General features: G+C 67.9%; 1 protein-coding gene and 15 non-coding genes across 16 annotated transcripts; 9 read left to right on the forward strand and 7 right to left on the reverse strand.

Moving 5' to 3' along the window:
- Positions 1–4,058: 4,058 nt before the first annotated feature.
- On the reverse strand, positions 4,059–4,129 carry TRNAG-GCC (transfer RNA glycine (anticodon GCC)). The gene has a single exon. It is a non-coding gene; the product is annotated as a tRNA-Gly (tRNA).
- A 1,513-nt stretch (positions 4,130–5,642) lies between these two features.
- TRNAL-CAG (transfer RNA leucine (anticodon CAG)) lies at positions 5,643–5,725 on the reverse strand. The gene has a single exon. It is a non-coding gene; the product is annotated as a tRNA-Leu (tRNA).
- Positions 5,726–6,291: 566 nt separating this feature from the next.
- TRNAD-GUC (transfer RNA aspartic acid (anticodon GUC)) lies at positions 6,292–6,363 on the forward strand. The gene has a single exon. It is a non-coding gene; the product is annotated as a tRNA-Asp (tRNA).
- A 759-nt stretch (positions 6,364–7,122) lies between these two features.
- Positions 7,123–7,194, forward strand: TRNAG-UCC (transfer RNA glycine (anticodon UCC)). The gene has a single exon. It is a non-coding gene; the product is annotated as a tRNA-Gly (tRNA).
- Positions 7,195–7,472: 278 nt separating this feature from the next.
- Positions 7,473–7,544, forward strand: TRNAE-CUC (transfer RNA glutamic acid (anticodon CUC)). The gene has a single exon. It is a non-coding gene; the product is annotated as a tRNA-Glu (tRNA).
- A 5,014-nt stretch (positions 7,545–12,558) lies between these two features.
- Positions 12,559–16,832, reverse strand: LOC128044811 (basic proline-rich protein-like). The gene is made up of 4 exons (XM_052637247.1): positions 16,617–16,832; positions 15,243–15,895; positions 13,244–15,176; positions 12,559–13,143 (listed from the first exon to the last, which is right to left on the reverse strand). Exons 1-4 carry the CDS (start codon positions 16,830–16,832, stop codon positions 12,559–12,561), a joined length of 3,387 nt encoding a protein of 1,128 aa, XP_052493207.1.
- TRNAG-GCC (transfer RNA glycine (anticodon GCC)) lies at positions 12,610–12,680 on the reverse strand. Its single transcript has one exon. It is a non-coding gene; the product is annotated as a tRNA-Gly (tRNA).
- Positions 14,194–14,276, reverse strand: TRNAL-CAG (transfer RNA leucine (anticodon CAG)). The gene has a single exon. It is a non-coding gene; the product is annotated as a tRNA-Leu (tRNA).
- On the forward strand, positions 14,847–14,918 carry TRNAD-GUC (transfer RNA aspartic acid (anticodon GUC)). The gene has a single exon. It is a non-coding gene; the product is annotated as a tRNA-Asp (tRNA).
- On the forward strand, positions 15,678–15,749 carry TRNAG-UCC (transfer RNA glycine (anticodon UCC)). Its single transcript has one exon. It is a non-coding gene; the product is annotated as a tRNA-Gly (tRNA).
- TRNAE-CUC (transfer RNA glutamic acid (anticodon CUC)) lies at positions 16,028–16,099 on the forward strand. Its single transcript has one exon. It is a non-coding gene; the product is annotated as a tRNA-Glu (tRNA).
- Positions 16,833–21,166: 4,334 nt separating the features above from the next.
- On the reverse strand, positions 21,167–21,237 carry TRNAG-GCC (transfer RNA glycine (anticodon GCC)). Its single transcript has one exon. It is a non-coding gene; the product is annotated as a tRNA-Gly (tRNA).
- A 1,515-nt stretch (positions 21,238–22,752) lies between these two features.
- TRNAL-CAG (transfer RNA leucine (anticodon CAG)) lies at positions 22,753–22,835 on the reverse strand. Its single transcript has one exon. It is a non-coding gene; the product is annotated as a tRNA-Leu (tRNA).
- A 570-nt stretch (positions 22,836–23,405) lies between these two features.
- Positions 23,406–23,477, forward strand: TRNAD-GUC (transfer RNA aspartic acid (anticodon GUC)). Its single transcript has one exon. It is a non-coding gene; the product is annotated as a tRNA-Asp (tRNA).
- A 759-nt stretch (positions 23,478–24,236) lies between these two features.
- On the forward strand, positions 24,237–24,308 carry TRNAG-UCC (transfer RNA glycine (anticodon UCC)). Its single transcript has one exon. It is a non-coding gene; the product is annotated as a tRNA-Gly (tRNA).
- Positions 24,309–24,586: 278 nt separating this feature from the next.
- TRNAE-CUC (transfer RNA glutamic acid (anticodon CUC)) lies at positions 24,587–24,658 on the forward strand. Its single transcript has one exon. It is a non-coding gene; the product is annotated as a tRNA-Glu (tRNA).
- Positions 24,659–27,453: the final 2,795 nt, after the last annotated feature.

Below are 27,453 nucleotides of genomic sequence, written 5' to 3' on the forward strand. Positions count from 1 at the left end.
TCCGGGAGGGTGATCGCCCACCACAGTCTCCTCTTGGCCCCGTCTCGGCTCGTCAATCCCAAAGGGTTTCACGTCCGTTCAAGGACTGTGTCCTTCGGAGGGGAAGTGGACGGCAGACGAAAGGCACCAAGGTGCGGCGAGGGCGGCACACTCGGGTGCGATGGCACAAAGGCGAGTCCCCTGTGGCAAAGGAGCCCTGTGGCCCGACGTGTGCTTGCCGTCGCCAAAGGGGGTTTCCTCGAGGCCCCTGCCGGGGCTGTGGGCGTCAGCGGGCATGGGGGAGAGTATCGGAGGAAGGTGCTTGGGGCCATGGCTGGTGGCGCCCCACGTGGATCAGGGACCCAGGCAGGGCGATCGCGAGGCGAGGGCGCGGCGGCGAGCAGGGAGCTGGGAGGCAGGCCCCGGGGTGCTTGGTCGGGGCGTCTGCGTGGACGGCCGGCGGGAAGGGGCGGCGTGGCGCTCGCGGGGACCTGGCGAAAGATCGGCAGGCCACTGGAGCAGGGCCTCTACAGAAGCATGGGCGCGGCGGCGAAGCCGTGCCAGGCGCATGTGAGAGGCTGGGACGGATCTGCGGTAGGTCAGGTCGGGGTGGGCGTGGGGGTAGGGCTGGGTCTGCGGAGCCAGAGGGAGGCCCGCAGTGGTGAACGCCAAGGCAGGGTAGGCCAGGGCAGGACGTGTGAGGGAGAGCCCGAGCTCCAGGGCGATGGTGGCGCGGAGGTGGGCCGAGCCTGGAGTCTGGTGGGAAAGGTAGAGGGGAGGCCGTGACAGTGAGGGGGCTGTGGCGTGAGGAAGATGGCGGGAGAGCACTCCTTCTGGGTGGTGTGGCGGGTGAGCGGGGGCGAGCCACACTGGTGCGCGGTGCCACAGGCTGCTCAGGCTGGGCGGCGGGCTGGGGCTCTGGGCGGAGGCTAGGACGCAGGCAAGCGAAGGACAGAAACGGAGTGCCAGCGCCAGCTGGGGGCCAGACCCGGTCCGAGATGGGTGGGCCCACCGTACCGCCCCAGAGACCAAAGTCACCACCCATCAGGAGGGAGTGTCCAGTCTCGGGGGTGACACTGCTGGGGCCTCAGGGTGGGATGGAGCGGGGGTGGCTGTGAGCGCAGGTGGCTGTGATTTCATGAGGGCCAAGGAGAGCTCCCATGTGACCGAGCACAGTCATCCCTCCAGGGTACACACCCGCAGAGGGCAAACCTCGGGGAGGTCTGAGGGTCCGGACACCGCCACGGACACTGCAGCACCGTCTGCCATGGTGCGGACACGGAGCAAACCCCAGCGCCCATCCACACACGGCGCGCCCAAGAAGGGGTGGCATCGATGCAGCATGGAGCCATCACTCAGTCATACATAAGAAACACGTCAAGTATTGCCATTTGTCACAAGCGATGATGCAGCTGGAGACTCTTACACTCTGCGGAGAATGTCAGACCGCGTTGGACAGAGGCATGTGGAACATGGAACATAATACAAAACGAAGCTATTTGCCAGGAGAAACCGACTCACGCAGAAACCCACCTCAGGGTAACGCAAGCCCAAAGGCAGCGGTGGAGGGATGACTGCGGAGCTGCAACAACGCACAGATACGCAGGACCCTGTCTAAAGGGAGAAGCACCGAGGTTATCCAGTTCAACACAGGGAATAAGCGTCAGTGCCCTGGAGTAACAACCTCAAGTGCAAAAGAATCTGAAGACATATATGACATCCGCGATCCGCACACGCCAAACAGGATCACTCTGCGGTCCACCGGAAACCAGCGCAATATTGGGAATCCACTGTACTTGCGCAACAACCGTGACTACGACGTCGGAGTAAGCTTTCAAAAGAAAACTAACTCAGCAGGCAACGAAGTCAGCGGGAAACAGGCGAGCTATGACAATCCCACCCTGGGTACATATCCACGAAAGTCGCAACTCTTCATTCGGAGAGACACACGCGAGCCCCACGGTCACAGCAGCACCGTTTGCCATAGCCGAGACGTGGAGGAAAACCCTAGTGCCCATCCCCAAAGGCTCAGCCACCAAGATGCAGTGTCAGAGAAAGGGAGAGAATGGGATGTCACCGAGCCGTCCACAGGAGGCAGATAGTGTCACTGGCAGCAACGGCGGCTGGAGCCGCAGAATATTACCCTTGGTGAGGGAAGTCAACCAGACAAGGTCACGGATGGGTGGACTCTAAAGTGTTGGACAAATTAATCCCTGGGCCAACCAGCCACAGACTCTCAGACACAGGAAAGCCGCTTGGGGCTCCCCAAGGGCGCAGTCAGGGACCGAGGGATGAACAAGGAGCCGGGCTCAACGGATCAACCGTACCAGTACTGCGTAGGAAGGGGAGGAGGAACAAGGACACGCGGGATACCGCAGGGAACGAGATCCCACATCCTGTCATCACCCGTAATGGAAACGAGCTGAACACATAAGCCCCCCACCCCCACAGACAGGACTGAACCCCAACGCTGTACAGCGGAAACGGACACCAGGGTGCAGATCAACTACACTTCCAGAACCAGTGCTACTCCGTCGAAGTCAGTCAGTCGAGGATCAGTCCAGCAATAGGAGAAAGAAGAGCTTCCATTTTGATCCAGGAAAGCCACCCCTGGGCACGCATCGGGAAAAGACGACAAACACCCCTAATGGGGAGAGATGCAGGCATCCCCCGGGGTCACCGCAGCCCTCTGTGCTGGAGCCGAGACACGCGGGAAACGCCCGAGTGCCCGTCGGCACGTGGCCGGCACAAGAAGGTGAGGGATATCTGTACCGTGGAATATGACGCAGCCCTCAAGAAGGAGCCGCCATCGCCATGGGCCGCAAGGTCAGACGGAGCCACAGAAGGGTCCGCTCAGTGAAGTGAGCCGCTTGGATAGGGAGAAAGCTCTGTGGACTCTAACGACGAATACAGACGAATCTATGTGCAAAGGGGAAAGCGACCTTGAGACGTCGAAAACGTACATAGGGCTACCCAAGGGGAAAGGCAGGGAGGGACGAAGTTGGAGTCGGATCAAGAGATAGGAAAGACTGTGCTTACAGGAGATGAGCAACAGAGCTTTCCTCTGTAGCAGGAGAAGTGTAATTGTATCTCACCTTCACCTACACTGGAAGACCACCTGGCAAAGAACAGGGGACTGAATCACTTTGCCGGGCACCTGAGACTCACCCAGGAATGTGAATCCGTTCTACTTGTGTTCGAAGAAGCAGGGAAAGGAGCAGGCCGTGGCTTGAAGTGGGGGGTGGGGGGAGGCAGGCCAGTGGAACAAATGGAAAGGCAGGTTCCTTGACAAGAGTGGGATTTGGAACGGCTCAGGGAGGACCGGGGCGTTGGGGGGGGGGGGTTGTGTGTGGAGATGGGGGAGGCGGGGAGCTGGGGGTGGGATGGGTGCATGTGGGGGAGTAGGGGGACGGTGAGGCTGCAGGCTGAGGTGGGGGTGCTCTTGGGGCAGGGCTGATGCTGAGGTGAGGCGCGCAAGAGGGTTTCAGGGGGAAGGGGTGGTGTTTGAGGTGGTGAGGGCGTTGCTGTTGGAAACCTATTTCTGCCGAGGGCCGGCAGCTGGTGGACTTCTTTGGAACTCGTCCTGCAAGACATGGTCCAGGGACCCTCCAGGCAAAAGGGAGGTATGCTTGCCAGATGTGGCAGCTCCCTTGCTCCTGGCTGTGCAAACGTAGTGTGATTGATTCCTCTCGGAGTGTGGGGAGAGTGAGGCAGGGAGCTTGGAGACGGACGTTGTGAAAGATGAAAGTGTGGTGCGGGCGGCTGCCAGCGGTGGGGTATTCCTGCCAGTGCAATCCCCGAGGCCTCGGCTGGGTCCGGGTGAGGACGCGAGCCAAACACAAGAAAGGTGCCTGGACGCACGGGCGGCTGAGCCCGCAGGGTTTGGGGCCACGAAGGCTTGGCAGCAGGGCCTTTTGTGGGTGAGGTGGGGAGGGGTCCTGGGCGTCTGCGTGGGAGAGGCAGCGGGCGGCAGGTAGCAAGCCAGCGTTGGCAGGAGCGCTGCCTCGAGCGCGTTTCAGCGCGCAGACCTAGTTCGGCTCTGGGGCCCGCACCGTGGGACCAAAAGGGGACGCTGTGGCTGCATGGGCCGGGAATCGAACCCGGGCCTCCCGCGTGGCAGGCGAGAATTCTACCACTGAACCACCCATGCACCGGTGGCCAGCGCCGCCCGTCGCTGCCCCTGAGGCGCCGGCCGCCACCCGCCCGCCGCTGCTCACTGCTCGCCCGTGGGCGTCTCTCTGCTCCGTTGGAGCAGGAGACGGCGGGCGGGCGACCTGGAAGGCAGGATCCGGGCACGTGCAGGACCCCGGGGCGCGGCGCTCTCGGAGGGAGCCCGGAGCGGCGGGACGCGGGCCCACTCGGCCCGTCCCGCGCCTTCTGCGCCGACCACGGCCGCCGCGACCCTGTCGGTGTCGCGCGAGGGGGCCGGGAGCCGGCGCCGGGATCCCTGTCAGGTGCAGGCGCAGGCGCTGCGTGGTCGCTGCGGCCGCGCGCCGACGTGCCTCTCCGCGACCGCCGGGTCCCGACCCAAAGTCCCCCTGGCGGGCTGGCTTTCCGGCCGGGCCGGGGTGGGGCGCGCGAGAGCGGGCGCGGGCCGGGACGCCGGGCTCGGGCTGTGCGGGAAGCGCGAGCGCGGGAGGGCGACGCCTCCGAGCGCCTCCGCCACCGGCCCCACCCCCACCCCCACCCCCACCCGCACCCCCACCCCAGAACGGCGCTCAGGCCCAAGGACCCAAAGGCGTGTGAGCCTGGCTCCTGCGCTCTGGCCGACCGCGCTCCCGGGGTCCGGCTCTGACGGGGTGGTGGTGGTGAGCAGGGGCCCTTTGGCAGAGCGGCTCCTGGCTCGGGGACTGCCGGCTGAGAGGCAGGGAGCGCGCCAGGGCGGGCTTGGCTCCGGCCGGGGCAGCGGCTTCCCACGGGAACGGGCGCCGTGGCGCCGAGGTCGGGGGCGCGGGCCGGGCGCCGGTGGGTGGGCTGGACGGGCACGCAGGGCTTCCGCTCCCTCCCCAGCGGAGCACCCTTCCCGGGACGGACTCGTGCAAGGAAGGCCGGTGTGCGCTGGCCAGCAGGAAGGCTGGATGGCACGCGTCCCGGGCGGGCGGCAGGCAGGTGCGGCCCGGCCAAGAACGCACGGCGGAGAAGGGTCGAGGGCACGCGGCACCCACTTGGCGGGCAAGGCGGGGGCTCGGCCGCCTCGCTGTGGCTGGGGAGCGCAGGCGGGCCGGCGGGGCGGGCGCGGAGGACGGGGTGCCGGCCCGGCGGGAGAGCTGGCGGGGGCGGCCGCGGAAGCACGGCTGCGAGGGCGAGTAGGCCGTTCCCCGGGCAGAAGTCGGAGCGCCGGCGAGGGGAGGAGGGCTTGCCACCCGCCGCGGGGCCGCGTGCTTTGGCGCGGCCGGGAGCGGGGCGCGGCGGGGCCGTGGGAGCGGCAGGGGGAGGGTGGGGGAGGGTGGGGGAGGGTGGGCGAGGGTGGGCAAGGGGGCGGCAGGGAGGCAGGAAAAGCAGCAGCTGCAGCTGCAGCCAGCTGGCGAGCAAAGATGCGCTGAGAAGGACTGAAGGTTCCTGGTGTGAGGGGTGCAGGCGGCGGCGGCGGGAGGGCATGTGTGGAGAAAGGCAGTGGCGCGGGGAGGACGGGTGCGTTTGTCCGGCGGGCCAAAAGGCGGGCTTGTCAGGAGTGGGATTCGAACCCACGCCTCCAGGGGAGACTGCGACCTGAACGCAGCGCCTTAGACCGCTCGGCCATCCTGACGGCGGGCCTGGCTGGGCGCGTGGCCGCTGGCCTGGCTGGGACCCGACGCGGCGCGAGCACCGGCGCCCTTGGCGGGCCGCGCGGGGCGCCACGCCAGGCAGGCAGGCAGGCAGGCAGGCAGGCAGGCAGGCGGCCGTCCGGAGTGGGGGTCGACCGAGCCGGCGCGCGGCGGCCGGCCGAGGCGCCTGGCTCCGCCGCCGCTCGCGCCGCGGACCCAGCCGGGCCCTCGGCGGGCCGGCCCCTCCCCACCCGCGCCTCTCCTGGCCCGACGCCGGCCGGCGCGCGCCCCCCGTGTCCTCGCAGCCCCGCTTGCCTTCTCGCGCCCCCTTCTCCCGGCGGAACGCCCGCGTTGGAGGCAAGAGGCGGCGCGCGCTGGGGAGTGTCCAGTGCCCCGGGGGTCCGGGTCCCTGTCGGGGTGGCGGGCTGCCGCTGTGACCGAGGCGGGTGGTTTGGTGCGCTGTTGGGTCGGGACCCGTGGTGGCCGGGGGCCCGTGCTGGGCAAGGGGAGGCGTCGGCAGGCAGCCCGAGAGCCCGAGAGCGGCCGGGCGGCAGGACGGTCGCCGCCGTCCTCGTTAGTATAGTGGTGAGTATCCCCGCCTGTCACGCGGGAGACCGGGGTTCGATTCCCCGACGGGGAGGCAACACACCCTTTTTGGTGGCCGCGGTCGCTCTCTGTCCTGCCGCCAGGCCCCCAAGGGCCCTTCGTCTCCTCCCGACGTCTTCGGGCGAGGCGCCAGGGCGCCGCCAACGGCGGTGCCCGGCCTAGCTCCCGTCGACCCCCCTCTGCCCGTGCAGCGCTCCAGCCTGAGCCCTTTGTCGTCGGCGGGCGCACGATCGCCACGGCGGAGCGAGGGCCTCCTTGGCGACCCCACGGCCTTGCCCGACCATAGCCGGATCTGGCGGCCGGCCGGCCGCCCACGCGCCGACCCCCAGTGGCTGCCTGAGTGGGCTCCTAGGCTCGCGACGGCCCCGCCGCGCGGCTCGGCACGGCGCCCCGACGCGTGCAGCCAGGTGGGTCCCGTGTCCCCTTGTCGTCGTGGGAAGTGGCCTCGCCCAGCGCCCGGTGGAGTAGGGCTTTGGCCAGCTGGGTGCTGGAAGCTGCATGCCCCGCGTTGCCCGCCGGGGGTGAGGGCGGAGGCGTTGGCGGGCCGCGGCGGGGAGCGAAGGGCCGGAGGGCCGCAAGGCCGCGGGGGCGCCGCCCTGGGGCGGTGGGGCCGGTGGATCCCGGCCACTGCGTAGCGCTGGCGAGCTTGGGGCGCCGCGTGGCTGCTGGGGGGCGCCGGCGGCGGCGCAGAGCCTCCGGCTGCCGGGGCGTCGGGGCAGGGATGCGGAGGCGGCGGCGAGAGTATGCTGGGGCGAGCCCGGGGCCGGCGTCTGGCGGCCGCCCGGGCTGTGGAGCGTTGGTGGTATAGTGGTGAGCATAGCTGCCTTCCAAGCAGTTGACCCGGGTTCGATTCCCGGCCAACGCAGCGGGCCGACCTTTTGCTGAGTTCCAGCGCTCTCCGGGCAGGGGCGTTCGGGGGACAGAGAGGTGGGAGCAGGGAGCCAGCCCGCTGGCCCGCGGCTTTTGGCGTGTGTGCGAGAAGCCGGCGGCGCGCGCAGTGTTTTGAGGGTGCTGAAAGCAAGACGGCACGCCAGGGCAGGCGGCTGGACTTGCAGAGGCCGGGTGTGGGCAGCAAGGTGGCGCGGGCGGGTGGCATGCAGGCGCGGGGCTCACCAGGAGCAGGCGAGGGCCGAACCCCGACGCTCCCTGGTGGTCTAGTGGTTAGGATTCGGCGCTCTCACCGCCGCGGCCCGGGTTCGATTCCCGGTCAGGGAAGCCTTTCTTCTTCCTCTCCGCCTGCCACCTGCCCATGTCCTCGCCGGACACCCTGCCAGCCTTTTATTAGCCTACGCTTGCTCAGCGCTGCGCCAGAGGCCCCCGGGACCCTGCCCGTCCAGCCCAAGCACGATTCAGGCCACCTCCGCCGTCCCGCGGGGCGAAGGTTTTGGCCGCGGTGGCAACCTCGCGCCGCTTCCACCACGACGCGCCTGAGGCCTCCCATCCACCCCCCGCCTCCCTCCCTCCCTCCCTCCTGAGGGTCTGCGGCTGCTGCCCCTGGTGGTGGCGGTGATGCTCCTGGGCTCGTGCTGGTGCTCCTGCTGTGGGTGGTGGTGAGGAGGTGGGCTTGGATAGGGCGGGCGGCGGGAGGGCTGGGGCCAGGGCTGGGGGGAGGGGCGTGGGCTGTGGTGGTCGCCAGCTGGGGGCCAGCAGCGGCAGGGGCGGTGGCCACAGCCGAAGGTGAGCGAGGGGGATCTGCCTCTGGGAGTGGGGGCCGTGGCCACGGACCGCCTGCCTTGCCGTGTCCCTCAGGCCAGCCACCTCTCTGGGCGGCTTGGCCAGTGCGTGCCAGGTCCCGGGCTGGCTGTGACTCCCGTATGCCGCTGGCGACTCCAAGAGGGTTCTGGTCTCGAGTGGGCTCTGGGAGGCGGACCACGGCGCCCGGGAGGCATGGGTAGCAGTTCAGTCGCTCAGAGGCAGCGATGCCTGCCAGGGAGGACCACCCGACCATCATGCTGTTTCCCTTGCCTGACCACAGCTCTCAATCCTCCCGGACTGAGGCAAGATTTACCCAGGCCTCCCTCCCCCACTCGTAACCAAAGGTGGGCACTCGGGTGCACACACACACACACACAGAGAGAGAGAGAGAAAGAGAGAGAGCGCCCTGTTCCACGCACCCCTCCCCTAGCTATGACATCGAATAGTTTCCCATTGTCTCCGAACTGTCTATCCAGGATCCACTGCATCCCTCTCCCCACCCTGTCATCGTCTTCCCCTAGGAACTCTCCGGGAGGGTGATCGCCCACCACAGTCTCCTCTTGGCCCCGTCTCGGCTCGTCAATCCCAAAGGGTTTCACGTCCGTTCAAGGACTGTGTCCTTCGGAGGGGAAGTGGACGGCAGACGAAAGGCACCAAGGTGCGGCGAGGGCGGCACACTCGGGTGCGATGGCACAAAGGCGAGTCCCCTGTGGCAAAGGAGCCCTGTGGCCCGACGTGTGCTTGCCGTCGCCAAAGGGGGTTTCCTCGAGGCCCCTGCCGGGGCTGTGGGCGTCAGCGGGCATGGGGGAGAGTATCGGAGGAAGGTGCTTGGGGCCATGGCTGGTGGCGCCCCACGTGGATCAGGGACCCAGGCAGGGCGATCGCGAGGCGAGGGCGCGGCGGCGAGCAGGGAGCTGGGAGGCAGGCCCCGGGGTGCTTGGTCGGGGCGTCTGCGTGGACGGCCGGCGGGAAGGGGCGGCGTGGCGCTCGCGGGGACCTGGCGAAAGATCGGCAGGCCACTGGAGCAGGGCCTCTACAGAAGCATGGGCGCGGCGGCGAAGCCGTGCCAGGCGCATGTGAGAGGCTGGGACGGATCTGCGGTAGGTCAGGTCGGGGTGGGCGTGGGGGTAGGGCTGGGTCTGCGGAGCCAGAGGGAGGCCCGCAGTGGTGAACGCCAAGGCAGGGTAGGCCAGGGCAGGACGTGTGAGGGAGAGCCCGAGCTCCAGGGCGATGGTGGCGCGGAGGTGGGCCGAGCCTGGAGTCTGGTGGGAAAGGTAGAGGGGAGGCCGTGACAGTGAGGGGGCTGTGGCGTGAGGAAGATGGCGGGAGAGCACTCCTTCTGGGTGGTGTGGCGGGTGAGCGGGGGCGAGCCACACTGGTGCGCGGTGCCACAGGCTGCTCAGGCTGGGCGGCGGGCTGGGGCTCTGGGCGGAGGCTAGGACGCAGGCAAGCGAAGGACAGAAACGGAGTGCCAGCGCCAGCTGGGGGCCAGACCCGGTCCGAGATGGGTGGGCCCACCGTACCGCCCCAGAGACCAAAGTCACCACCCATCAGGAGGGAGTGTCCAGTCTCGGGGGTGACACTGCTGGGGCCTCAGGGTGGGATGGAGCGGGGGTGGCTGTGAGCGCAGGTGGCTGTGATTTCATGAGGGCCAAGGAGAGCTCCCATGTGACCGAGCACAGTCATCCCTCCAGGGTACACACCCGCAGAGGGCAAACCTCGGGGAGGTCTGAGGGTCCGGACACCGCCACGGACACTGCAGCACCGTCTGCCATGGTGCGGACACGGAGCAAACCCCAGCGCCCATCCACACACGGCGCGCCCAAGAAGGGGTGGCATCGATGCAGCATGGAGCCATCACTCAGTCATACATAAGAAACACGTCAAGTATTGCCATTTGTCACAAGCGATGATGCAGCTGGAGACTCTTACACTCTGCGGAGAATGTCAGACCGCGTTGGACAGAGGCATGTGGAACATGGAACATAATACAAAACGAAGCTATTTGCCAGGAGAAACCGACTCACGCAGAAACCCACCTCAGGGTAACGCAAGCCCAAAGGCAGCGGTGGAGGGATGACTGCGGAGCTGCAACAACGCACAGATACGCAGGACCCTGTCTAAAGGGAGAAGCACCGAGGTTATCCAGTTCAACACAGGGAATAAGCGTCAGTGCCCTGGAGTAACAACCTCAAGTGCAAAAGAATCTGAAGACATATATGACATCCGCGATCCGCACACGCCAAACAGGATCACTCTGCGGTCCACCGGAAACCAGCGCAATATTGGGAATCCACTGTACTTGCGCAACAACCGTGACTACGACGTCGGAGTAAGCTTTCAAAAGAAAACTAACTCAGCAGGCAACGAAGTCAGCGGGAAACAGGCGAGCTATGACAATCCCACCCTGGGTACATATCCACGAAAGTCGCAACTCTTCATTCGGAGAGACACACGCGAGCCCCACGGTCACAGCAGCACCGTTTGCCATAGCCGAGACGTGGAGGAAAACCCTAGTGCCCATCCCCAAAGGCTCAGCCACCAAGATGCAGTGTCAGAGAAAGGGAGAGAATGGGATGTCACCGAGCCGTCCACAGGAGGCAGATAGTGTCACTGGCAGCAACGGCGGCTGGAGCCGCAGAATATTACCCTTGGTGAGGGAAGTCAACCAGACAAGGTCACGGATGGGTGGACTCTAAAGTGTTGGACAAATTAATCCCTGGGCCAACCAGCCACAGACTCTCAGACACAGGAAAGCCGCTTGGGGCTCCCCAAGGGCGCAGTCAGGGACCGAGGGATGAACAAGGAGCCGGGCTCAACGGATCAACCGTACCAGTACTGCGTAGGAAGGGGAGGAGGAACAAGGACACGCGGGATACCGCAGGGAACGAGATCCCACATCCTGTCATCACCCGTAATGGAAACGAGCTGAACACATAAGCCCCCCACCCCCACAGACAGGACTGAACCCCAACGCTGTACAGCGGAAACGGACACCAGGGTGCAGATCAACTACACTTCCAGAACCAGTGCTACTCCGTCGAAGTCAGTCAGTCGAGGATCAGTCCAGCAATAGGAGAAAGAAGAGCTTCCATTTTGATCCAGGAAAGCCACCCCTGGGCACGCATCGGGAAAAGACGACAAACACCCCTAATGGGGAGAGATGCAGGCATCCCCCGGGGTCACCGCAGCCCTCTGTGCCGGAGCCGAGACACGCGGGAAACGCCCGAGTGCCCGTCGGCACGTGGCCGGCACAAGAAGGTGAGGGATATCTGTACCGTGGAATATGACGCAGCCCTCAAGAAGGAGCCGCCATCGCCATGGGCCGCAAGGTCAGACGGAGCCACAGAAGGGTCCGCTCAGTGAAGTGAGCCGCTTGGATAGGGAGAAAGCTCTGTGGACTCTAACGACGAATACAGACGAATCTATGTGCAAAGGGGAAAGCGACCTTGAGACGTCGAAAACGTACATAGGGCTACCCAAGGGGAAAGGCAGGGAGGGACGAAGTTGGAGTCGGATCAAGAGATAGGAAAGACTGTGCTTACAGGAGATGAGCAACAGAGCTTTCCTCTGTAGCAGGAGAAGTGTAATTGTATCTCACCTTCACCTACACTGGAAGACCACCTGGCAAAGAACAGGGGACTGAATCACTTTGCCGGGCACCTGAGACTCACCCAGGAATGTGAATCCGTTCTACTTGTGTTCGAAGAAGCAGGGAAAGGAGCAGGCCGTGGCTTGAAGTGGGGGGTGGGGGGAGGCAGGCCAGTGGAACAAATGGAAAGGCAGGTTCCTTGACAAGAGTGGGATTTGGAACGGCTCAGGGAGGACCGGGGCGTTGGGGGGGGGGGGTTGTGTGTGGAGATGGGGGAGGCGGGGAGCTGGGGGTGGGATGGGTGCATGTGGGGGAGTAGGGGGACGGTGAGGCTGCAGGCTGAGGTGGGGGTGCTCTTGGGGCAGGGCTGATGCTGAGGTGAGGCGCGCAAGAGGGTTTCAGGGGGAAGGGGTGGTGTTTGAGGTGGTGAGGGCGTTGCTGTTGGAAACCTATTTCTGCCGAGGGCCGGCAGCTGGTGGACTTCTTTGGAACTCGTCCTGCAAGACATGGTCCAGGGACCCTCCAGGCAAAAGGGAGGTATGCTTGCCAGATGTGGCAGCTCCCTTGCTCCTGGCTGTGCAAACGTAGTGTGATTGATTCCTCTCGGAGTGTGGGGAGAGTGAGGCAGGGAGCTTGGAGACGGACGTTGTGAAAGATGAAAGTGTGGTGCGGGCGGCTGCCAGCGGTGGGGTATTCCTGCCAGTGCAATCCCCGAGGCCTCGGCTGGGTCCGGGTGAGGACGCGAGCCAAACACAAGAAAGGTGCCTGGACGCACGGGCGGCTGAGCCCGCAGGGTTTGGGGCCACGAAGGCTTGGCAGCAGGGCCTTTTGTGGGTGAGGTGGGGAGGGGTCCTGGGCGTCTGCGTGGGAGAGGCAGCGGGCGGCAGGTAGCAAGCCAGCGTTGGCAGGAGCGCTGCCTCGAGCGCGTTTCAGCGCGCAGACCTAGTTCGGCTCTGGGGCCCGCACCGTGGGACCAAAAGGGGACGCTGTGGCTGCATGGGCCGGGAATCGAACCCGGGCCTCCCGCGTGGCAGGCGAGAATTCTACCACTGAACCACCCATGCACCGGTGGCCAGCGCCGCCCGTCGCTGCCCCTGAGGCGCCGGCCGCCACCCGCCCGCCGCTGCTCACTGCTCGCCCGTGGGCGTCTCTCTGCTCCGTTGGAGCAGGAGACGGCGGGCGGGCGACCTGGAAGGCAGGATCCGGGCACGTGCAGGACCCCGGGGCGCGGCGCTCTCGGAGGGAGCCCGGAGCGGCGGGACGCGGGCCCACTCGGCCCGTCCCGCGCCTTCTGCGCCGACCACGGCCGCCGCGACCCTGTCGGTGTCGCGCGAGGGGGCCGGGAGCCGGCGCCGGGATCCCTGTCAGGTGCAGGCGCAGGCGCTGCGTGGTCGCTGCGGCCGCGCGCCGACGTGCCTCTCCGCGACCGCCGGGTCCCGACCCAAAGTCCCCCTGGCGGGCTGGCTTTCCGGCCGGGCCGGGGTGGGGCGCGCGAGAGCGGGCGCGGGCCGGGACGCCGGGCTCGGGCTGTGCGGGAAGCGCGAGCGCGGGAGGGCGACGCCTCCGAGCGCCTCCGCCACCGGCCCCACCCCCACCCCCACCCCCACCCGCACCCCCACCCCAGAACGGCGCTCAGGCCCAAGGACCCAAAGGCGTGTGAGCCTGGCTCCTGCGCTCTGGCCGACCGCGCTCCCGGGGTCCGGCTCTGACGGGGTGGTGGTGGTGAGCAGGGGCCCTTTGGCAGAGCGGCTCCTGGCTCGGGGACTGCCGGCTGAGAGGCAGGGAGCGCGCCAGGGCGGGCTTGGCTCCGGCCGGGGCAGCGGCTTCCCACGGGAACGGGCGCCGTGGCGCCGAGGTCGGGGGCGCGGGCCGGGCGCCGGTGGGTGGGCTGGACGGGCACGCAGGGCTTCCGCTCCCTCCCCAGCGGAGCACCCTTCCCGGGACGGACTCGTGCAAGGAAGGCCGGTGTGCGCTGGCCAGCAGGAAGGCTGGATGGCACGCGTCCCGGGCGGGCGGCAGGCAGGTGCGGCCCGGCCAAGAACGCACGGCGGAGAAGGGTCGAGGGCACGCGGCACCCACTTGGCGGGCAAGGCGGGGGCTCGGCCGCCTCGCTGTGGCTGGGGAGCGCAGGCGGGCCGGCGGGGCGGGCGCGGAGGACGGGGTGCCGGCCCGGCGGGAGAGCTGGCGGGGGCGGCCGCGGAAGCACGGCTGCGAGGGCGAGTAGGCCGTTCCCCGGGCAGAAGTCGGAGCGCCGGCGAGGGGAGGAGGGCTTGCCACCCGCCGCGGGGCCGCGTGCTTTGGCGCGGCCGGGAGCGGGGCGCGGCGGGGCCGTGGGAGCGGCAGGGGGAGGGTGGGGGAGGGTGGGGGAGGGTGGGCGAGGGTGGGCAAGGGGGCGGCAGGGAGGCAGGAAAAGCAGCAGCTGCAGCTGCAGCCAGCTGGCGAGCAAAGATGCGCTGAGAAGGACTGAAGGTTCCTGGTGTGAGGGGTGCAGGCGGCGGCGGCGGGAGGGCATGTGTGGAGAAAGGCAGTGGCGCGGGGAGGACGGGTGCGTTTGTCCGGCGGGCCAAAAGGCGGGCTTGTCAGGAGTGGGATTCGAACCCACGCCTCCAGGGGAGACTGCGACCTGAACGCAGCGCCTTAGACCGCTCGGCCATCCTGACGGCGGGCCTGGCTGGGCGCGTGGCCGCTGGCCTGGCTGGGACCCGACGCGGCGCGAGCACCGGCGCCCTTGGCGGGCCGCGCGGGGCGCCACGCCAGGCAGGCAGGCAGGCAGGCAGGCAGGCAGGCAGGCGGCCGTCCGGAGTGGGGGTCGACCGAGCCGGCGCGCGGCGGCCGGCCGAGGCGCCTGGCTCCGCCGCCGCTCGCGCCGCGGACCCAGCCGGGCCCTCGGCGGGCCGGCCCCTCCCCACCCGCGCCTCTCCTGGCCCGACGCCGGCCGGCGCGCGCCCCCCGTGTCCTCGCAGCCCCGCTTGCCTTCTCGCGCCCCCTTCTCCCGGCGGAACGCCCGCGTTGGAGGCAAGAGGCGGCGCGCGCTGGGGAGTGTCCAGTGCCCCGGGGGTCCGGGTCCCTGTCGGGGTGGCGGGCTGCCGCTGTGACCGAGGCGGGTGGTTTGGTGCGCGGTTGGGTCGGGACCCGTGGTGGCCGGGGGCCCGTGCTGGGCAAGGGGAGGCGTCGGCAGGCAGCCCGAGAGCCCGAGAGCGGCCGGGCGGCAGGCAGGACGGTCGCCGCCGTCCTCGTTAGTATAGTGGTGAGTATCCCCGCCTGTCACGCGGGAGACCGGGGTTCGATTCCCCGACGGGGAGGCAACACACCCTTTTTGGTGGCCGCGGTCGCTCTCTGTCCTGCCGCCAGGCCCCCAAGGGCCCTTCGTCTCCTCCCGACGTCTTCGGGCGAGGCGCCAGGGCGCCGCCAACGGCGGTGCCCGGCCTAGCTCCCGTCGACCCCCCTCTGCCCGTGCAGCGCTCCAGCCTGAGCCCTTTGTCGTCGGCGGGCGCACGATCGCCACGGCGGAGCGAGGGCCTCCTTGGCGACCCCACGGCCTTGCCCGACCATAGCCGGATCTGGCGGCCGGCCGGCCGCCCACGCGCCGACCCCCAGTGGCTGCCTGAGTGGGCTCCTAGGCTCGCGACGGCCCCGCCGCGCGGCTCGGCACGGCGCCCCGACGCGTGCAGCCAGGTGGGTCCCGTGTCCCCTTGTCGTCGTGGGAAGTGGCCTCGCCCAGCGCCCGGTGGAGTAGGGCTTTGGCCAGCTGGGTGCTGGAAGCTGCATGCCCCGCGTTGCCCGCCGGGGGTGAGGGCGGAGGCGTTGGCGGGCCGCGGCGGGGAGCGAAGGGCCGGAGGGCCGCAAGGCCGCGGGGGCGCCGCCCTGGGGCGGTGGGGCCGGTGGATCCCGGCCACTGCGTAGCGCTGGCGAGCTTGGGGCGCCGCGTGGCTGCTGGGGGGCGCCGGCGGCGGCGCAGAGCCTCCGGCTGCCGGGGCGTCGGGGCAGGGATGCGGAGGCGGCGGCGAGAGTATGCTGGGGCGAGCCCGGGGCCGGCGTCTGGCGGCCGCCCGGGCTGTGGAGCGTTGGTGGTATAGTGGTGAGCATAGCTGCCTTCCAAGCAGTTGACCCGGGTTCGATTCCCGGCCAACGCAGCGGGCCGACCTTTTGCTGAGTTCCAGCGCTCTCCGGGCAGGGGCGTTCGGGGGACAGAGAGGTGGGAGCAGGGAGCCAGCCCGCTGGCCCGCGGCTTTTGGCGTGTGTGCGAGAAGCCGGCGGCGCGCGCAGTGTTTTGAGGGTGCTGAAAGCAAGACGGCACGCCAGGGCAGGCGGCTGGACTTGCAGAGGCCGGGTGTGGGCAGCAAGGTGGCGCGGGCGGGTGGCATGCAGGCGCGGGGCTCACCAGGAGCAGGCGAGGGCCGAACCCCGACGCTCCCTGGTGGTCTAGTGGTTAGGATTCGGCGCTCTCACCGCCGCGGCCCGGGTTCGATTCCCGGTCAGGGAAGCCTTTCTTCTTCCTCTCCGCCTGCCACCTGCCCATGTCCTCGCCGGACACCCTGCCAGCCTTTTATTAGCCTACGCTTGCTCAGCGCTGCGCCAGAGGCCCCCGGGACCCTGCCCGTCCAGCCCAAGCACGATTCAGGCCACCTCCGCCGTCCCGCGGGGCGAAGGTTTTGGCCGCGGTGGCAACCTCGCGCCGCTTCCACCACGACGCGCCTGAGGCCTCCCATCCACCCCCCGCCTCCCTCCCTCCCTCCCTCCTGAGGGTCTGCGGCTGCTGCCCCTGGTGGTGGCGGTGATGCTCCTGGGCTCGTGCTGGTGCTCCTGCTGTGGGTGGTGGTGAGGAGGTGGGCTTGGATAGGGCGGGCGGCGGGAGGGCTGGGGCCAGGGCTGGGGGGAGGGGCGTGGGCTGTGGTGGTCGCCAGCTGGGGGCCAGCAGCGGCAGGGGCGGTGGCCACAGCCGAAGGTGAGCGAGGGGGATCTGCCTCTGGGAGTGGGGGCCGTGGCCACGGACCGCCTGCCTTGCCGTGTCCCTCAGGCCAGCCACCTCTCTGGGCGGCTTGGCCAGTGCGTGCCAGGTCCCGGGCTGGCTGTGACTCCCGTATGCCGCTGGCGACTCCAAGAGGGTTCTGGTCTCGAGTGGGCTCTGGGAGGCGGACCACGGCGCCCGGGAGGCATGGGTAGCAGTTCAGTCGCTCAGAGGCAGCGATGCCTGCCAGGGAGGACAACCCGACCATCATGCTGTTTCCCTTGCCTGACCACAGCTCTCAATCCTCCCGGACTGAGGCAAGATTTACCCAGGCCTCCCTCCCCCACTCGTAACCAAAGGTGGGCACTCGGGTGCACACACACACACACACACAGAGAGAGAGAGAAAGAGAGAGAGCGCCCTGTTCCACGCACCCCTCCCCTAGCTATGACATCGAATAGTTTCCCATTGTCTCCGAACTGTCTATCCAGGATCCACTGCATCCCTCTCCCCACCCTGTCATCGTCTTCCCCTAGGAACTCTCCGGGAGGGTGATCGCCCACCACAGTCTCCTCTTGGCCCCGTCTCGGCTCGTCAATCCCAAAGGGTTTCACGTCCGTTCAAGGACTGTGTCCTTCGGAGGGGAAGTGGACGGCAGACGAAAGGCACCAAGGTGCGGCGAGGGCGGCACACTCGGGTGCGATGGCACAAAGGCGAGTCCCCTGTGGCAAAGGAGCCCTGTGGCCCGACGTGTGCTTGCCGTCGCCAAAGGGGGTTTCCTCGAGGCCCCTGCCGGGGCTGTGGGCGTCAGCGGGCATGGGGGAGAGTATCGGAGGAAGGTGCTTGGGGCCATGGCTGGTGGCGCCCCACGTGGATCAGGGACCCAGGCAGGGCGATCGCGAGGCGAGGGCGCGGCGGCGAGCAGGGAGCTGGGAGGCAGGCCCCGGGGTGCTTGGTCGGGGCGTCTGCGTGGACGGCCGGCGGGAAGGGGCGGCGTGGCGCTCGCGGGGACCTGGCGAAAGATCGGCAGGCCACTGGAGCAGGGCCTCTACAGAAGCATGGGCGCGGCGGCGAAGCCGTGCCAGGCGCATGTGAGAGGCTGGGACGGATCTGCGGTAGGTCAGGTCGGGGTGGGCGTGGGGGTAGGGCTGGGTCTGCGGAGCCAGAGGGAGGCCCGCAGTGGTGAACGCCAAGGCAGGGTAGGCCAGGGCAGGACGTGTGAGGGAGAGCCCGAGCTCCAGGGCGATGGTGGCGCGGAGGTGGGCCGAGCCTGGAGTCTGGTGGGAAAGGTAGAGGGGAGGCCGTGACAGTGAGGGGGCTGTGGCGTGAGGAAGATGGCGGGAGAGCACTCCTTCTGGGTGGTGTGGCGGGTGAGCGGGGGCGAGCCACACTGGTGCGCGGTGCCACAGGCTGCTCAGGCTGGGCGGCGGGCTGGGGCTCTGGGCGGAGGCTAGGACGCAGGCAAGCGAAGGACAGAAACGGAGTGCCAGCGCCAGCTGGGGGCCAGACCCGGTCCGAGATGGGTGGGCCCACCGTACCGCCCCAGAGACCAAAGTCACCACCCATCAGGAGGGAGTGTCCAGTCTCGGGGGTGACACTGCTGGGGCCTCAGGGTGGGATGGAGCGGGGGTGGCTGTGAGCGCAGGTGGCTGTGATTTCATGAGGGCCAAGGAGAGCTCCCATGTGACCGAGCACAGTCATCCCTCCAGGGTACACACCCGCAGAGGGCAAACCTCGGGGAGGTCTGAGGGTCCGGACACCGCCACGGACACTGCAGCACCGTCTGCCATGGTGCGGACACGGAGCAAACCCCAGCGCCCATCCACACACGGCGCGCCCAAGAAGGGGTGGCATCGATGCAGCATGGAGCCATCACTCAGTCATACATAAGAAACACGTCAAGTATTGCCATTTGTCACAAGCGATGATGCAGCTGGAGACTCTTACACTCTGCGGAGAATGTCAGACCGCGTTGGACAGAGGCATGTGGAACATGGAACATAATACAAAACGAAGCTATTTGCCAGGAGAAACCGACTCACGCAGAAACCCACCTCAGGGTAACGCAAGCCCAAAGGCAGCGGTGGAGGGATGACTGCGGAGCTGCAACAACGCACAGATACGCAGGACCCTGTCTAAAGGGAGAAGCACCGAGGTTATCCAGTTCAACACAGGGAATAAGCGTCAGTGCCCTGGAGTAACAACCTCAAGTGCAAAAGAATCTGAAGACATATATGACATCCGCGATCCGCACACGCCAAACAGGATCACTCTGCGGTCCACCGGAAACCAGCGCAATATTGGGAATCCACTGTACTTGCGCAACAACCGTGACTACGACGTCGGAGTAAGCTTTCAAAAGAAAACTAACTCAGCAGGCAACGAAGTCAGCGGGAAACAGGCGAGCTATGACAATCCCACCCTGGGTACATATCCACGAAAGTCGCAACTCTTCATTCGGAGAGACACACGCGAGCCCCACGGTCACAGCAGCACCGTTTGCCATGGCCGAGACGTGGAGGAAAACCCTAGTGCCCATCCCCAAAGGCTCAGCCACCAAGATGCAGTGTCAGAGAAAGGGAGAGAATGGGATGTCACCGAGCCGTCCACAGGAGGCAGATAGTGTCACTGGCAGCAACGGCGGCTGGAGCCGCAGAATATTACCCTTGGTGAGGGAAGTCAACCAGACAAGGTCACGGATGGGTGGACTCTAAAGTGTTGGACAAATTAATCCCTGGGCCAACCAGCCACAGACTCTCAGACACAGGAAAGCCGCTTGGGGCTCCCCAAGGGCGCAGTCAGGGACCGAGGGATGAACGAGGAGCCGGGCTCAACGGATCAACCGTACCAGTACTGCGTAGGAAGGGGAGGAGGAACAAGGACACGCGGGATACCGCAGGGAACGAGATCCCACATCCTGTCATCACCCGTAATGGAAACGAGCTGAACACATAAGCCCCCCACCCCCACAGACAGGACTGAACCCCAACGCTGTACAGCGGAAACGGACACCAGGGTGCAGATCAACGACACTTCCAGAACCAGTGCTACTCCGTCGAAGTCAGTCAGTCGAGGATCAGTCCAGCAATAGGAGAAAGAAGAGCTTCCATTTTGATCCAGGAAAGCCACCCCTGGGCACGCATCGGGAAAAGACGACAAACACCCCTAATGGGGAGAGATGCAGGCATCCCCCGGGGTCACCGCAGCCCTCTGTGCCGGAGCCGAGACACGCGGGAAACGCCCGAGTGCCCGTCGGCACGTGGCCGGCACAAGAAGGTGAGGGATATCTGTACCGTGGAATATGACGCAGCCCTCAAGAAGGAGCCGCCATCGCCATGGGCCGCAAGGTCAGACGGAGCCACAGAAGGGTCCGCTCAGTGAAGTGAGCCGCTTGGATAGGGAGAAAGCTCTGTGGACTCTAACGACGAATACAGACGAATCTATGTGCAAAGGGGAAAGCGACCTTGAGACGTCGAAAACGTACATAGGGCTACCCAAGGGGAAAGGCAGGGAGGGACGAAGTTGGAGTCGGATCAAGAGATAGGAAAGACTGTGCTTACAGGAGATGAGCAACAGAGCTTTCCTCTGTAGCAGGAGAAGTGTAATTGTATCTCGCCTTCACCTACACTGGAAGACCACCTGGCAAAGAACAGGGGACTGAATCACTTTGCCGGGCACCTGAGACTCACCCAGGAATGTGAATCCGTTCTACTTGTGTTCGAAGAAGCAGGGAAAGGAGCAGGCCGTGGCTTGAAGTGGGGGGTGGGGGGAGGCAGGCCAGTGGAACAAATGGAAAGGCAGGTTCCTTGACAAGAGTGGGATTTGGAACGGCTCAGGGAGGACCGGGGCGTTGGGGGGGGGGGGGGTTGTGTGTGGAGATGGGGGAGGCGGGGAGCTGGGGGTGGGATGGGTGCATGTGGGGGAGTAGGGGGACGGTGAGGCTGCAGGCTGAGGTGGGGGTGCTCTTGGGGCAGGGCTGATGCTGAGGTGAGGCGCGCAAGAGGGTTTCAGGGGGAAGGGGTGGTGTTTGAGGTGGTGAGGGCGTTGCTGTTGGAAACCTATTTCTGCCGAGGGCCGGCAGCTGGTGGACTTCTTTGGAACTCGTCCTGCAAGACATGGTCCAGGGACCCTCCAGGCAAAAGGGAGGTATGCTTGCCAGATGTGGCAGCTCCCTTGCTCCTGGCTGTGCAAACGTAGTGTGATTGATTCCTCTCGGAGTGTGGGGAGAGTGAGGCAGGGAGCTTGGAGACGGACGTTGTGAAAGATGAAAGTGTGGTGCGGGCGGCTGCCAGCGGTGGGGTATTCCTGCCAGTGCAATCCCCGAGGCCTCGGCTGGGTCCGGGTGAGGACGCGAGCCAAACACAAGAAAGGTGCCTGGACGCACGGGCGGCTGAGCCCGCAGGGTTTGGGGCCACGAAGGCTTGGCAGCAGGGCCTTTTGTGGGTGAGGTGGGGAGGGGTCCTGGGCGTCTGCGTGGGAGAGGCAGCGGGCGGCAGGTAGCAAGCCAGCGTTGGCAGGAGCGCTGCCTCGAGCGCGTTTCAGCGCGCAGACCTAGTTCGGCTCTGGGGCCCGCACCGTGGGACCAAAAGGGGACGCTGTGGCTGCATGGGCCGGGAATCGAACCCGGGCCTCCCGCGTGGCAGGCGAGAATTCTACCACTGAACCACCCATGCACCGGTGGCCAGCGCCGCCCGTCGCTGCCCCTGAGGCGCCGGCCGCCACCCGCCCGCCGCTGCTCACTGCTCGCCCGTGGGCGTCTCTCTGCTCCGTTGGAGCAGGAGACGGCGGGCGGGCGACCTGGAAGGCAGGATCCGGGCACGTGCAGGACCCCGGGGCGCGGCGCTCTCGGAGGGAGCCCGGAGCGGCGGGACGCGGGCCCACTCGGCCCGTCCCGCGCCTTCTGCGCCGACCACGGCCGCCGCGACCCTGTCGGTGTCGCGCGAGGGGGCCGGGAGCCGGCGCCGGGATCCCTGTCAGGTGCAGGCGCAGGCGCTGCGTGGTCGCTGCGGCCGCGCGCCGACGTGCCTCTCCGCGACCGCCGGGTCCCGACCCAAAGTCCCCCTGGCGGGCTGGCTTTCCGGCCGGGCCGGGGTGGGGCGCGCGAGAGCGGGCGCGGGCCGGGACGCCGGGCTCGGGCTGTGCGGGAAGCGCGAGCGCGGGAGGGCGACGCCTCCGAGCGCCTCCGCCACCGGCCCCACCCCCACCCCCACCCCCACCCCCACCCCCACCCGCACCCCCACCCCAGGACGGCGCTCAGGCCCAAGGACCCAAAGGCGTGTGAGCCTGGCTCCTGCGCTCTGGCCGACCGCGCTCCCGGGGTCCGGCTCTGACGGGGTGGTGGTGGTGAGCAGGGGCCCTTTGGCAGAGCGGCTCCTGGCTCGGGGACTGCCGGCTGAGAGGCAGGGAGCGCGCCAGGGCGGGCTTGGCTCCGGCCGGGGCAGCGGCTTCCCACGGGAACGGGCGCCGTGGCGCCGAGGTCGGGGGCGCGGGCCGGGCGCCGGTGGGTGGGCTGGACGGGCACGCAGGGCTTCCGCTCCCTCCCCAGCGGAGCACCCTTCCCGGGACGGACTCGTGCAAGGAAGGCCGGTGTGCGCTGGCCAGCAGGAAGGCTGGATGGCACGCGTCCCGGGCGGGCGGCAGGCAGGTGCGGCCCGGCCAAGAACGCACGGCGGAGAAGGGTCGAGGGCACGCGGCACCCACTTGGCGGGCAAGGCGGGGGCTCGGCCGCCTCGCTGTGGCTGGGGAGCGCAGGCGGGCCGGCGGGGCGGGCGCGGAGGACGGGGTGCCGGCCCGGCGGGAGAGCTGGCGGGGGCGGCCGCGGAAGCACGGCTGCGAGGGCGAGTAGGCCGTTCCCCGGGCAGAAGTCGGAGCGCCGGCGAGGGGAGGAGGGCTTGCCACCCGCCGCGGGGCCGCGTGCTTTGGCGCGGCCGGGGGCGGGGCGCGGCGGGGCCGTGGGAGCGGCAGGGGGAGGGTGGGGGAGGGTGGGCGAGGGTGGGCAAGGGGGCGGCAGGGAGGCAGGAAAAGCAGCAGCTGCAGCTGCAGCCAGCTGGCGAGCAAAGATGCGCTGAGAAGGACTGAAGGTTCCTGGTGTGAGGGGTGCAGGCGGCGGCGGCGGGAGGGCATGTGTGGAGAAAGGCAGTGGCGCGGGGAGGACGGGTGCGTTTGTCCGGCGGGCCAAAAGGCGGGCTTGTCAGGAGTGGGATTCGAACCCACGCCTCCAGGGGAGACTGCGACCTGAACGCAGCGCCTTAGACCGCTCGGCCATCCTGACGGCGGGCCTGGCTGGGCGCGTGGCCGCTGGCCTGGCTGGGACCCGACGCGGCGCGAGCACCGGCGCCCTTGGCGGGCCGCGCGGGGCGCCACGCCAGGCAGGCAGGCAGGCAGGCAGGCAGGCAGGCAGGCGGCCGTCCGGAGTGGGGGTCGACCGAGCCGGCGCGCGGCGGCCGGCCGAGGCGCCTGGCTCCGCCGCCGCTCGCGCCGCGGACCCAGCCGGGCCCTCGGCGGGCCGGCCCCTCCCCACCCGCGCCTCTCCTGGCCCGACGCCGGCCGGCGCGCGCCCCCCGTGTCCTCGCAGCCCCGCTTGCCTTCTCGCGCCCCCTTCTCCCGGCGGAACGCCCGCGTTGGAGGCAAGAGGCGGCGCGCGCTGGGGAGTGTCCAGTGCCCCGGGGGTCCGGGTCCCTGTCGGGGTGGCGGGCTGCCGCTGTGACCGAGGCGGGTGGTTTGGTGCGCGGTTGGGTCGGGACCCGTGGTGGCCGGGGGCCCGTGCTGGGCAAGGGGAGGCGTCGGCAGGCAGCCCGAGAGCCCGAGAGCGGCCGGGCGGCAGGCAGGACGGTCGCCGCCGTCCTCGTTAGTATAGTGGTGAGTATCCCCGCCTGTCACGCGGGAGACCGGGGTTCGATTCCCCGACGGGGAGGCAACACACCCTTTTTGGTGGCCGCGGTCGCTCTCTGTCCTGCCGCCAGGCCCCCAAGGGCCCTTCGTCTCCTCCCGACGTCTTCGGGCGAGGCGCCAGGGCGCCGCCAACGGCGGTGCCCGGCCTAGCTCCCGTCGACCCCCCTCTGCCCGTGCAGCGCTCCAGCCTGAGCCCTTTGTCGTCGGCGGGCGCACGATCGCCACGGCGGAGCGAGGGCCTCCTTGGCGACCCCACGGCCTTGCCCGACCATAGCCGGATCTGGCGGCCGGCCGGCCGCCCACGCGCCGACCCCCAGTGGCTGCCTGAGTGGGCTCCTAGGCTCGCGACGGCCCCGCCGCGCGGCTCGGCACGGCGCCCCGACGCGTGCAGCCAGGTGGGTCCCGTGTCCCCTTGTCGTCGTGGGAAGTGGCCTCGCCCAGCGCCCGGTGGAGTAGGGCTTTGGCCAGCTGGGTGCTGGAAGCTGCATGCCCCGCGTTGCCCGCCGGGGGTGAGGGCGGAGGCGTTGGCGGGCCGCGGCGGGGAGCGAAGGGCCGGAGGGCCGCAAGGCCGCGGGGGCGCCGCCCTGGGGCGGTGGGGCCGGTGGATCCCGGCCACTGCGTAGCGCTGGCGAGCTTGGGGCGCCGCGTGGCTGCTGGGGGGCGCCGGCGGCGGCGCAGAGCCTCCGGCTGCCGGGGCGTCGGGGCAGGGATGCGGAGGCGGCGGCGAGAGTATGCTGGGGCGAGCCCGGGGCCGGCGTCTGGCGGCCGCCCGGGCTGTGGAGCGTTGGTGGTATAGTGGTGAGCATAGCTGCCTTCCAAGCAGTTGACCCGGGTTCGATTCCCGGCCAACGCAGCGGGCCGACCTTTTGCTGAGTTCCAGCGCTCTCCGGGCAGGGGCGTTCGGGGGACAGAGAGGTGGGAGCAGGGAGCCAGCCCGCTGGCCCGCGGCTTTTGGCGTGTGTGCGAGAAGCCGGCGGCGCGCGCAGTGTTTTGAGGGTGCTGAAAGCAAGACGGCACGCCAGGGCAGGCGGCTGGACTTGCAGAGGCCGGGTGTGGGCAGCAAGGTGGCGCGGGCGGGTGGCATGCAGGCGCGGGGCTCACCAGGAGCAGGCGAGGGCCGAACCCCGACGCTCCCTGGTGGTCTAGTGGTTAGGATTCGGCGCTCTCACCGCCGCGGCCCGGGTTCGATTCCCGGTCAGGGAAGCCTTTCTTCTTCCTCTCCGCCTGCCACCTGCCCATGTCCTCGCCGGACACCCTGCCAGCCTTTTATTAGCCTACGCTTGCTCAGCGCTGCGCCAGAGGCCCCCGGGACCCTGCCCGTCCAGCCCAAGCACGATTCAGGCCACCTCCGCCGTCCCGCGGGGCGAAGGTTTTGGCCGCGGTGGCAACCTCGCGCCGCTTCCACCACGACGCGCCTGAGGCCTCCCATCCACCCCCCGCCTCCCTCCCTCCCTCCCTCCTGAGGGTCTGCGGCTGCTGCCCCTGGTGGTGGCGGTGATGCTCCTGGGCTCGTGCTGGTGCTCCTGCTGTGGGTGGTGGTGAGGAGGTGGGCTTGGATAGGGCGGGCGGCGGGAGGGCTGGGGCCAGGGCTGGGGGGAGGGGCGTGGGCTGTGGTGGTCGCCAGCTGGGGGCCAGCAGCGGCAGGGGCGGTGGCCACAGCCGAAGGTGAGCGAGGGGGATCTGCCTCTGGGAGTGGGGGCCGTGGCCACGGACCGCCTGCCTTGCCGTGTCCCTCAGGCCAGCCACCTCTCTGGGCGGCTTGGCCAGTGCGTGCCAGGTCCCGGGCTGGCTGTGACTCCCGTATGCCGCTGGCGACTCCAAGAGGGTTCTGGTCTCGAGTGGGCTCTGGGAGGCGGACCACGGCGCCCGGGAGGCATGGGTAGCAGTTCAGTCGCTCAGAGGCAGCGATGCCTGCCAGGGAGGACAACCCGACCATCATGCTGTTTCCCTTGCCTGACCACAGCTCTCAATCCTCCCGGACTGAGGCAAGATTTACCCAGGCCTCCCTCCCCCACTCGTAACCAAAGGTGGGCACTCGGGTGCACACACACACACACACAGAGAGAGAGAGAGAAAGAGAGAGAGCGCCCTGTTCCACGCACCCCTCCCCTAGCTATGACATCGAATAGTTTCCCATTGTCTCCGAACTGTCTATCCAGGATCCACTGCATCCCTCTCCCCACCCTGTCATCGTCTTCCCCTAGGAACTCTCCGGGAGGGTGATCGCCCACCACAGTCTCCTCTTGGCCCCGTCTCGGCTCGTCAATCCCAAAGGGTTTCACGTCCGTTCAAGGACTGTGTCCTTCGGAGGGGAAGTGGACGGCAGACGAAAGGCACCAAGGTGCGGCGAGGGCGGCACACTCGGGTGCGATGGCACAAAGGCGAGTCCCCTGTGGCAAAGGAGCCCTGTGGCCCGACGTGTGCTTGCCGTCGCCAAAGGGGGTTTCCTCGAGGCCCCTGCCGGGGCTGTGGGCGTCAGCGGGCATGGGGGAGAGTATCGGAGGAAGGTGCTTGGGGCCATGGCTGGTGGCGCCCCACGTGGATCAGGGACCCAGGCAGGGCGATCGCGAGGCGAGGGCGCGGCGGCGAGCAGGGAGCTGGGAGGCAGGCCCCGGGGTGCTTGGTCGGGGCGTCTGCGTGGACGGCCGGCGGGAAGGGGCGGCGTGGCGCTCGCGGGGACCTGGCGAAAGATCGGCAGGCCACTGGAGCAGGGCCTCTACAGAAGCATGGGCGCGGCGGCGAAGCCGTGCCAGGCGCATGTGAGAGGCTGGGACGGATCTGCGGTAGGTCAGGTCGGGGTGGGCGTGGGGGTAGGGCTGGGTCTGCGGAGCCAGAGGGAGGCCCGCAGTGGTGAACGCCAAGGCAGGGTAGGCCAGGGCAGGACGTGTGAGGGAGAGCCCGAGCTCCAGGGCGATGGTGGCGCGGAGGTGGGCCGAGCCTGGAGTCTGGTGGGAAAGGTAGAGGGGAGGCCGTGACAGTGAGGGGGCTGTGGCGTGAGGAAGATGGCGGGAGAGCACTCCTTCTGGGTGGTGTGGCGGGTGAGCGGGGGCGAGCCACACTGGTGCGCGGTGCCACAGGCTGCTCAGGCTGGGCGGCGGGCTGGGGCTCTGGGCGGAGGCTAGGACGCAGGCAAGCGAAGGACAGAAACGGAGTGCCAGCGCCAGCTGGGGGCCAGACCCGGTCCGAGATGGGTGGGCCCACCGTACCGCCCCAGAGACCAAAGTCACCACCCATCAGGAGGGAGTGTCCAGTCTCGGGGGTGACACTGCTGGGGCCTCAGGGTGGGATGGAGCGGGGGTGGCTGTGAGCGCAGGTGGCTGTGATTTCATGAGGGCCAAGGAGAACTCCCATGTGACCGAGCACAGTCATCCCTCCAGGGTACACACCCGCAGAGGGCAAACCTCGGGGAGGTCTGAGGGTCCGGACACCGCCACGGACACTGCAGCACCGTCTGCCATGGTGCGGACACGGAGCAAACCCCAGCGCCCATCCACACACGGCGCGCCCAAGAAGGGGTGGCATCGATGCAGCATGGAGCCATCACTCAGTCATACATAAGAAACACGTCAAGTATTGCCATTTGTCACAAGCGATGATGCAGCTGGAGACTCTTACACTCTGCGGAGAATGTCAGACCGCGTTGGACAGAGGCATGTGGAACATGGAACATAATACAAAACGAAGCTATTTGCCAGGAGAAACCGACTCACGCAGAAACCCACCTCAGGGTAACGCAAGCCCAAAGGCAGCGGTGGAGGGATGACTGCGGAGCTGCAACAACGCACAGATACGCAGGACCCTGTCTAAAGGGAGAAGCACCGAGGTTATCCAGTTCAACACAGGGAATAAGCGTCAGTGCCCTGGAGTAACAACCTCAAGTGCAAAAGAATCTGAAGACATATATGACATCCGCGATCCGCACACGCCAAACAGGATCACTCTGCGGTCCACCGGAAACCAGCGCAATATTGGGAATCCACTGTACTTGCGCAACAACC

Source organism: Budorcas taxicolor, chromosome 3 (assembly GCF_023091745.1).
Source record: "Budorcas taxicolor isolate Tak-1 chromosome 3, Takin1.1, whole genome shotgun sequence".
NCBI lineage: Eukaryota > Metazoa > Chordata > Mammalia > Artiodactyla > Bovidae > Budorcas > Budorcas taxicolor.

Excerpts from the sequence above, each read along its gene's own strand:
- LOC128044811 (XM_052637247.1), bottom strand. The coding sequence starts at position 16,832 with ATGGTCGGGTTGTCCTCCCTGGCAGGCATCGCTGCCTCTGAGCGACTG. Across the intron at positions 15,896-16,616 it reads GGCCTGAGGGACACGGCAAG|CACCCTCAAAACACTGCGCG; the intron begins GCAGGCGGTCCG and ends TCTTGCTTTCAG. Across the intron at positions 15,177-15,242 it reads AGCCGCGCGGCGGGGCCGTC|ATCCGGCTATGGTCGGGCAA; the intron begins GCGAGCCTAGGA and ends GCCGGCCGCCAG.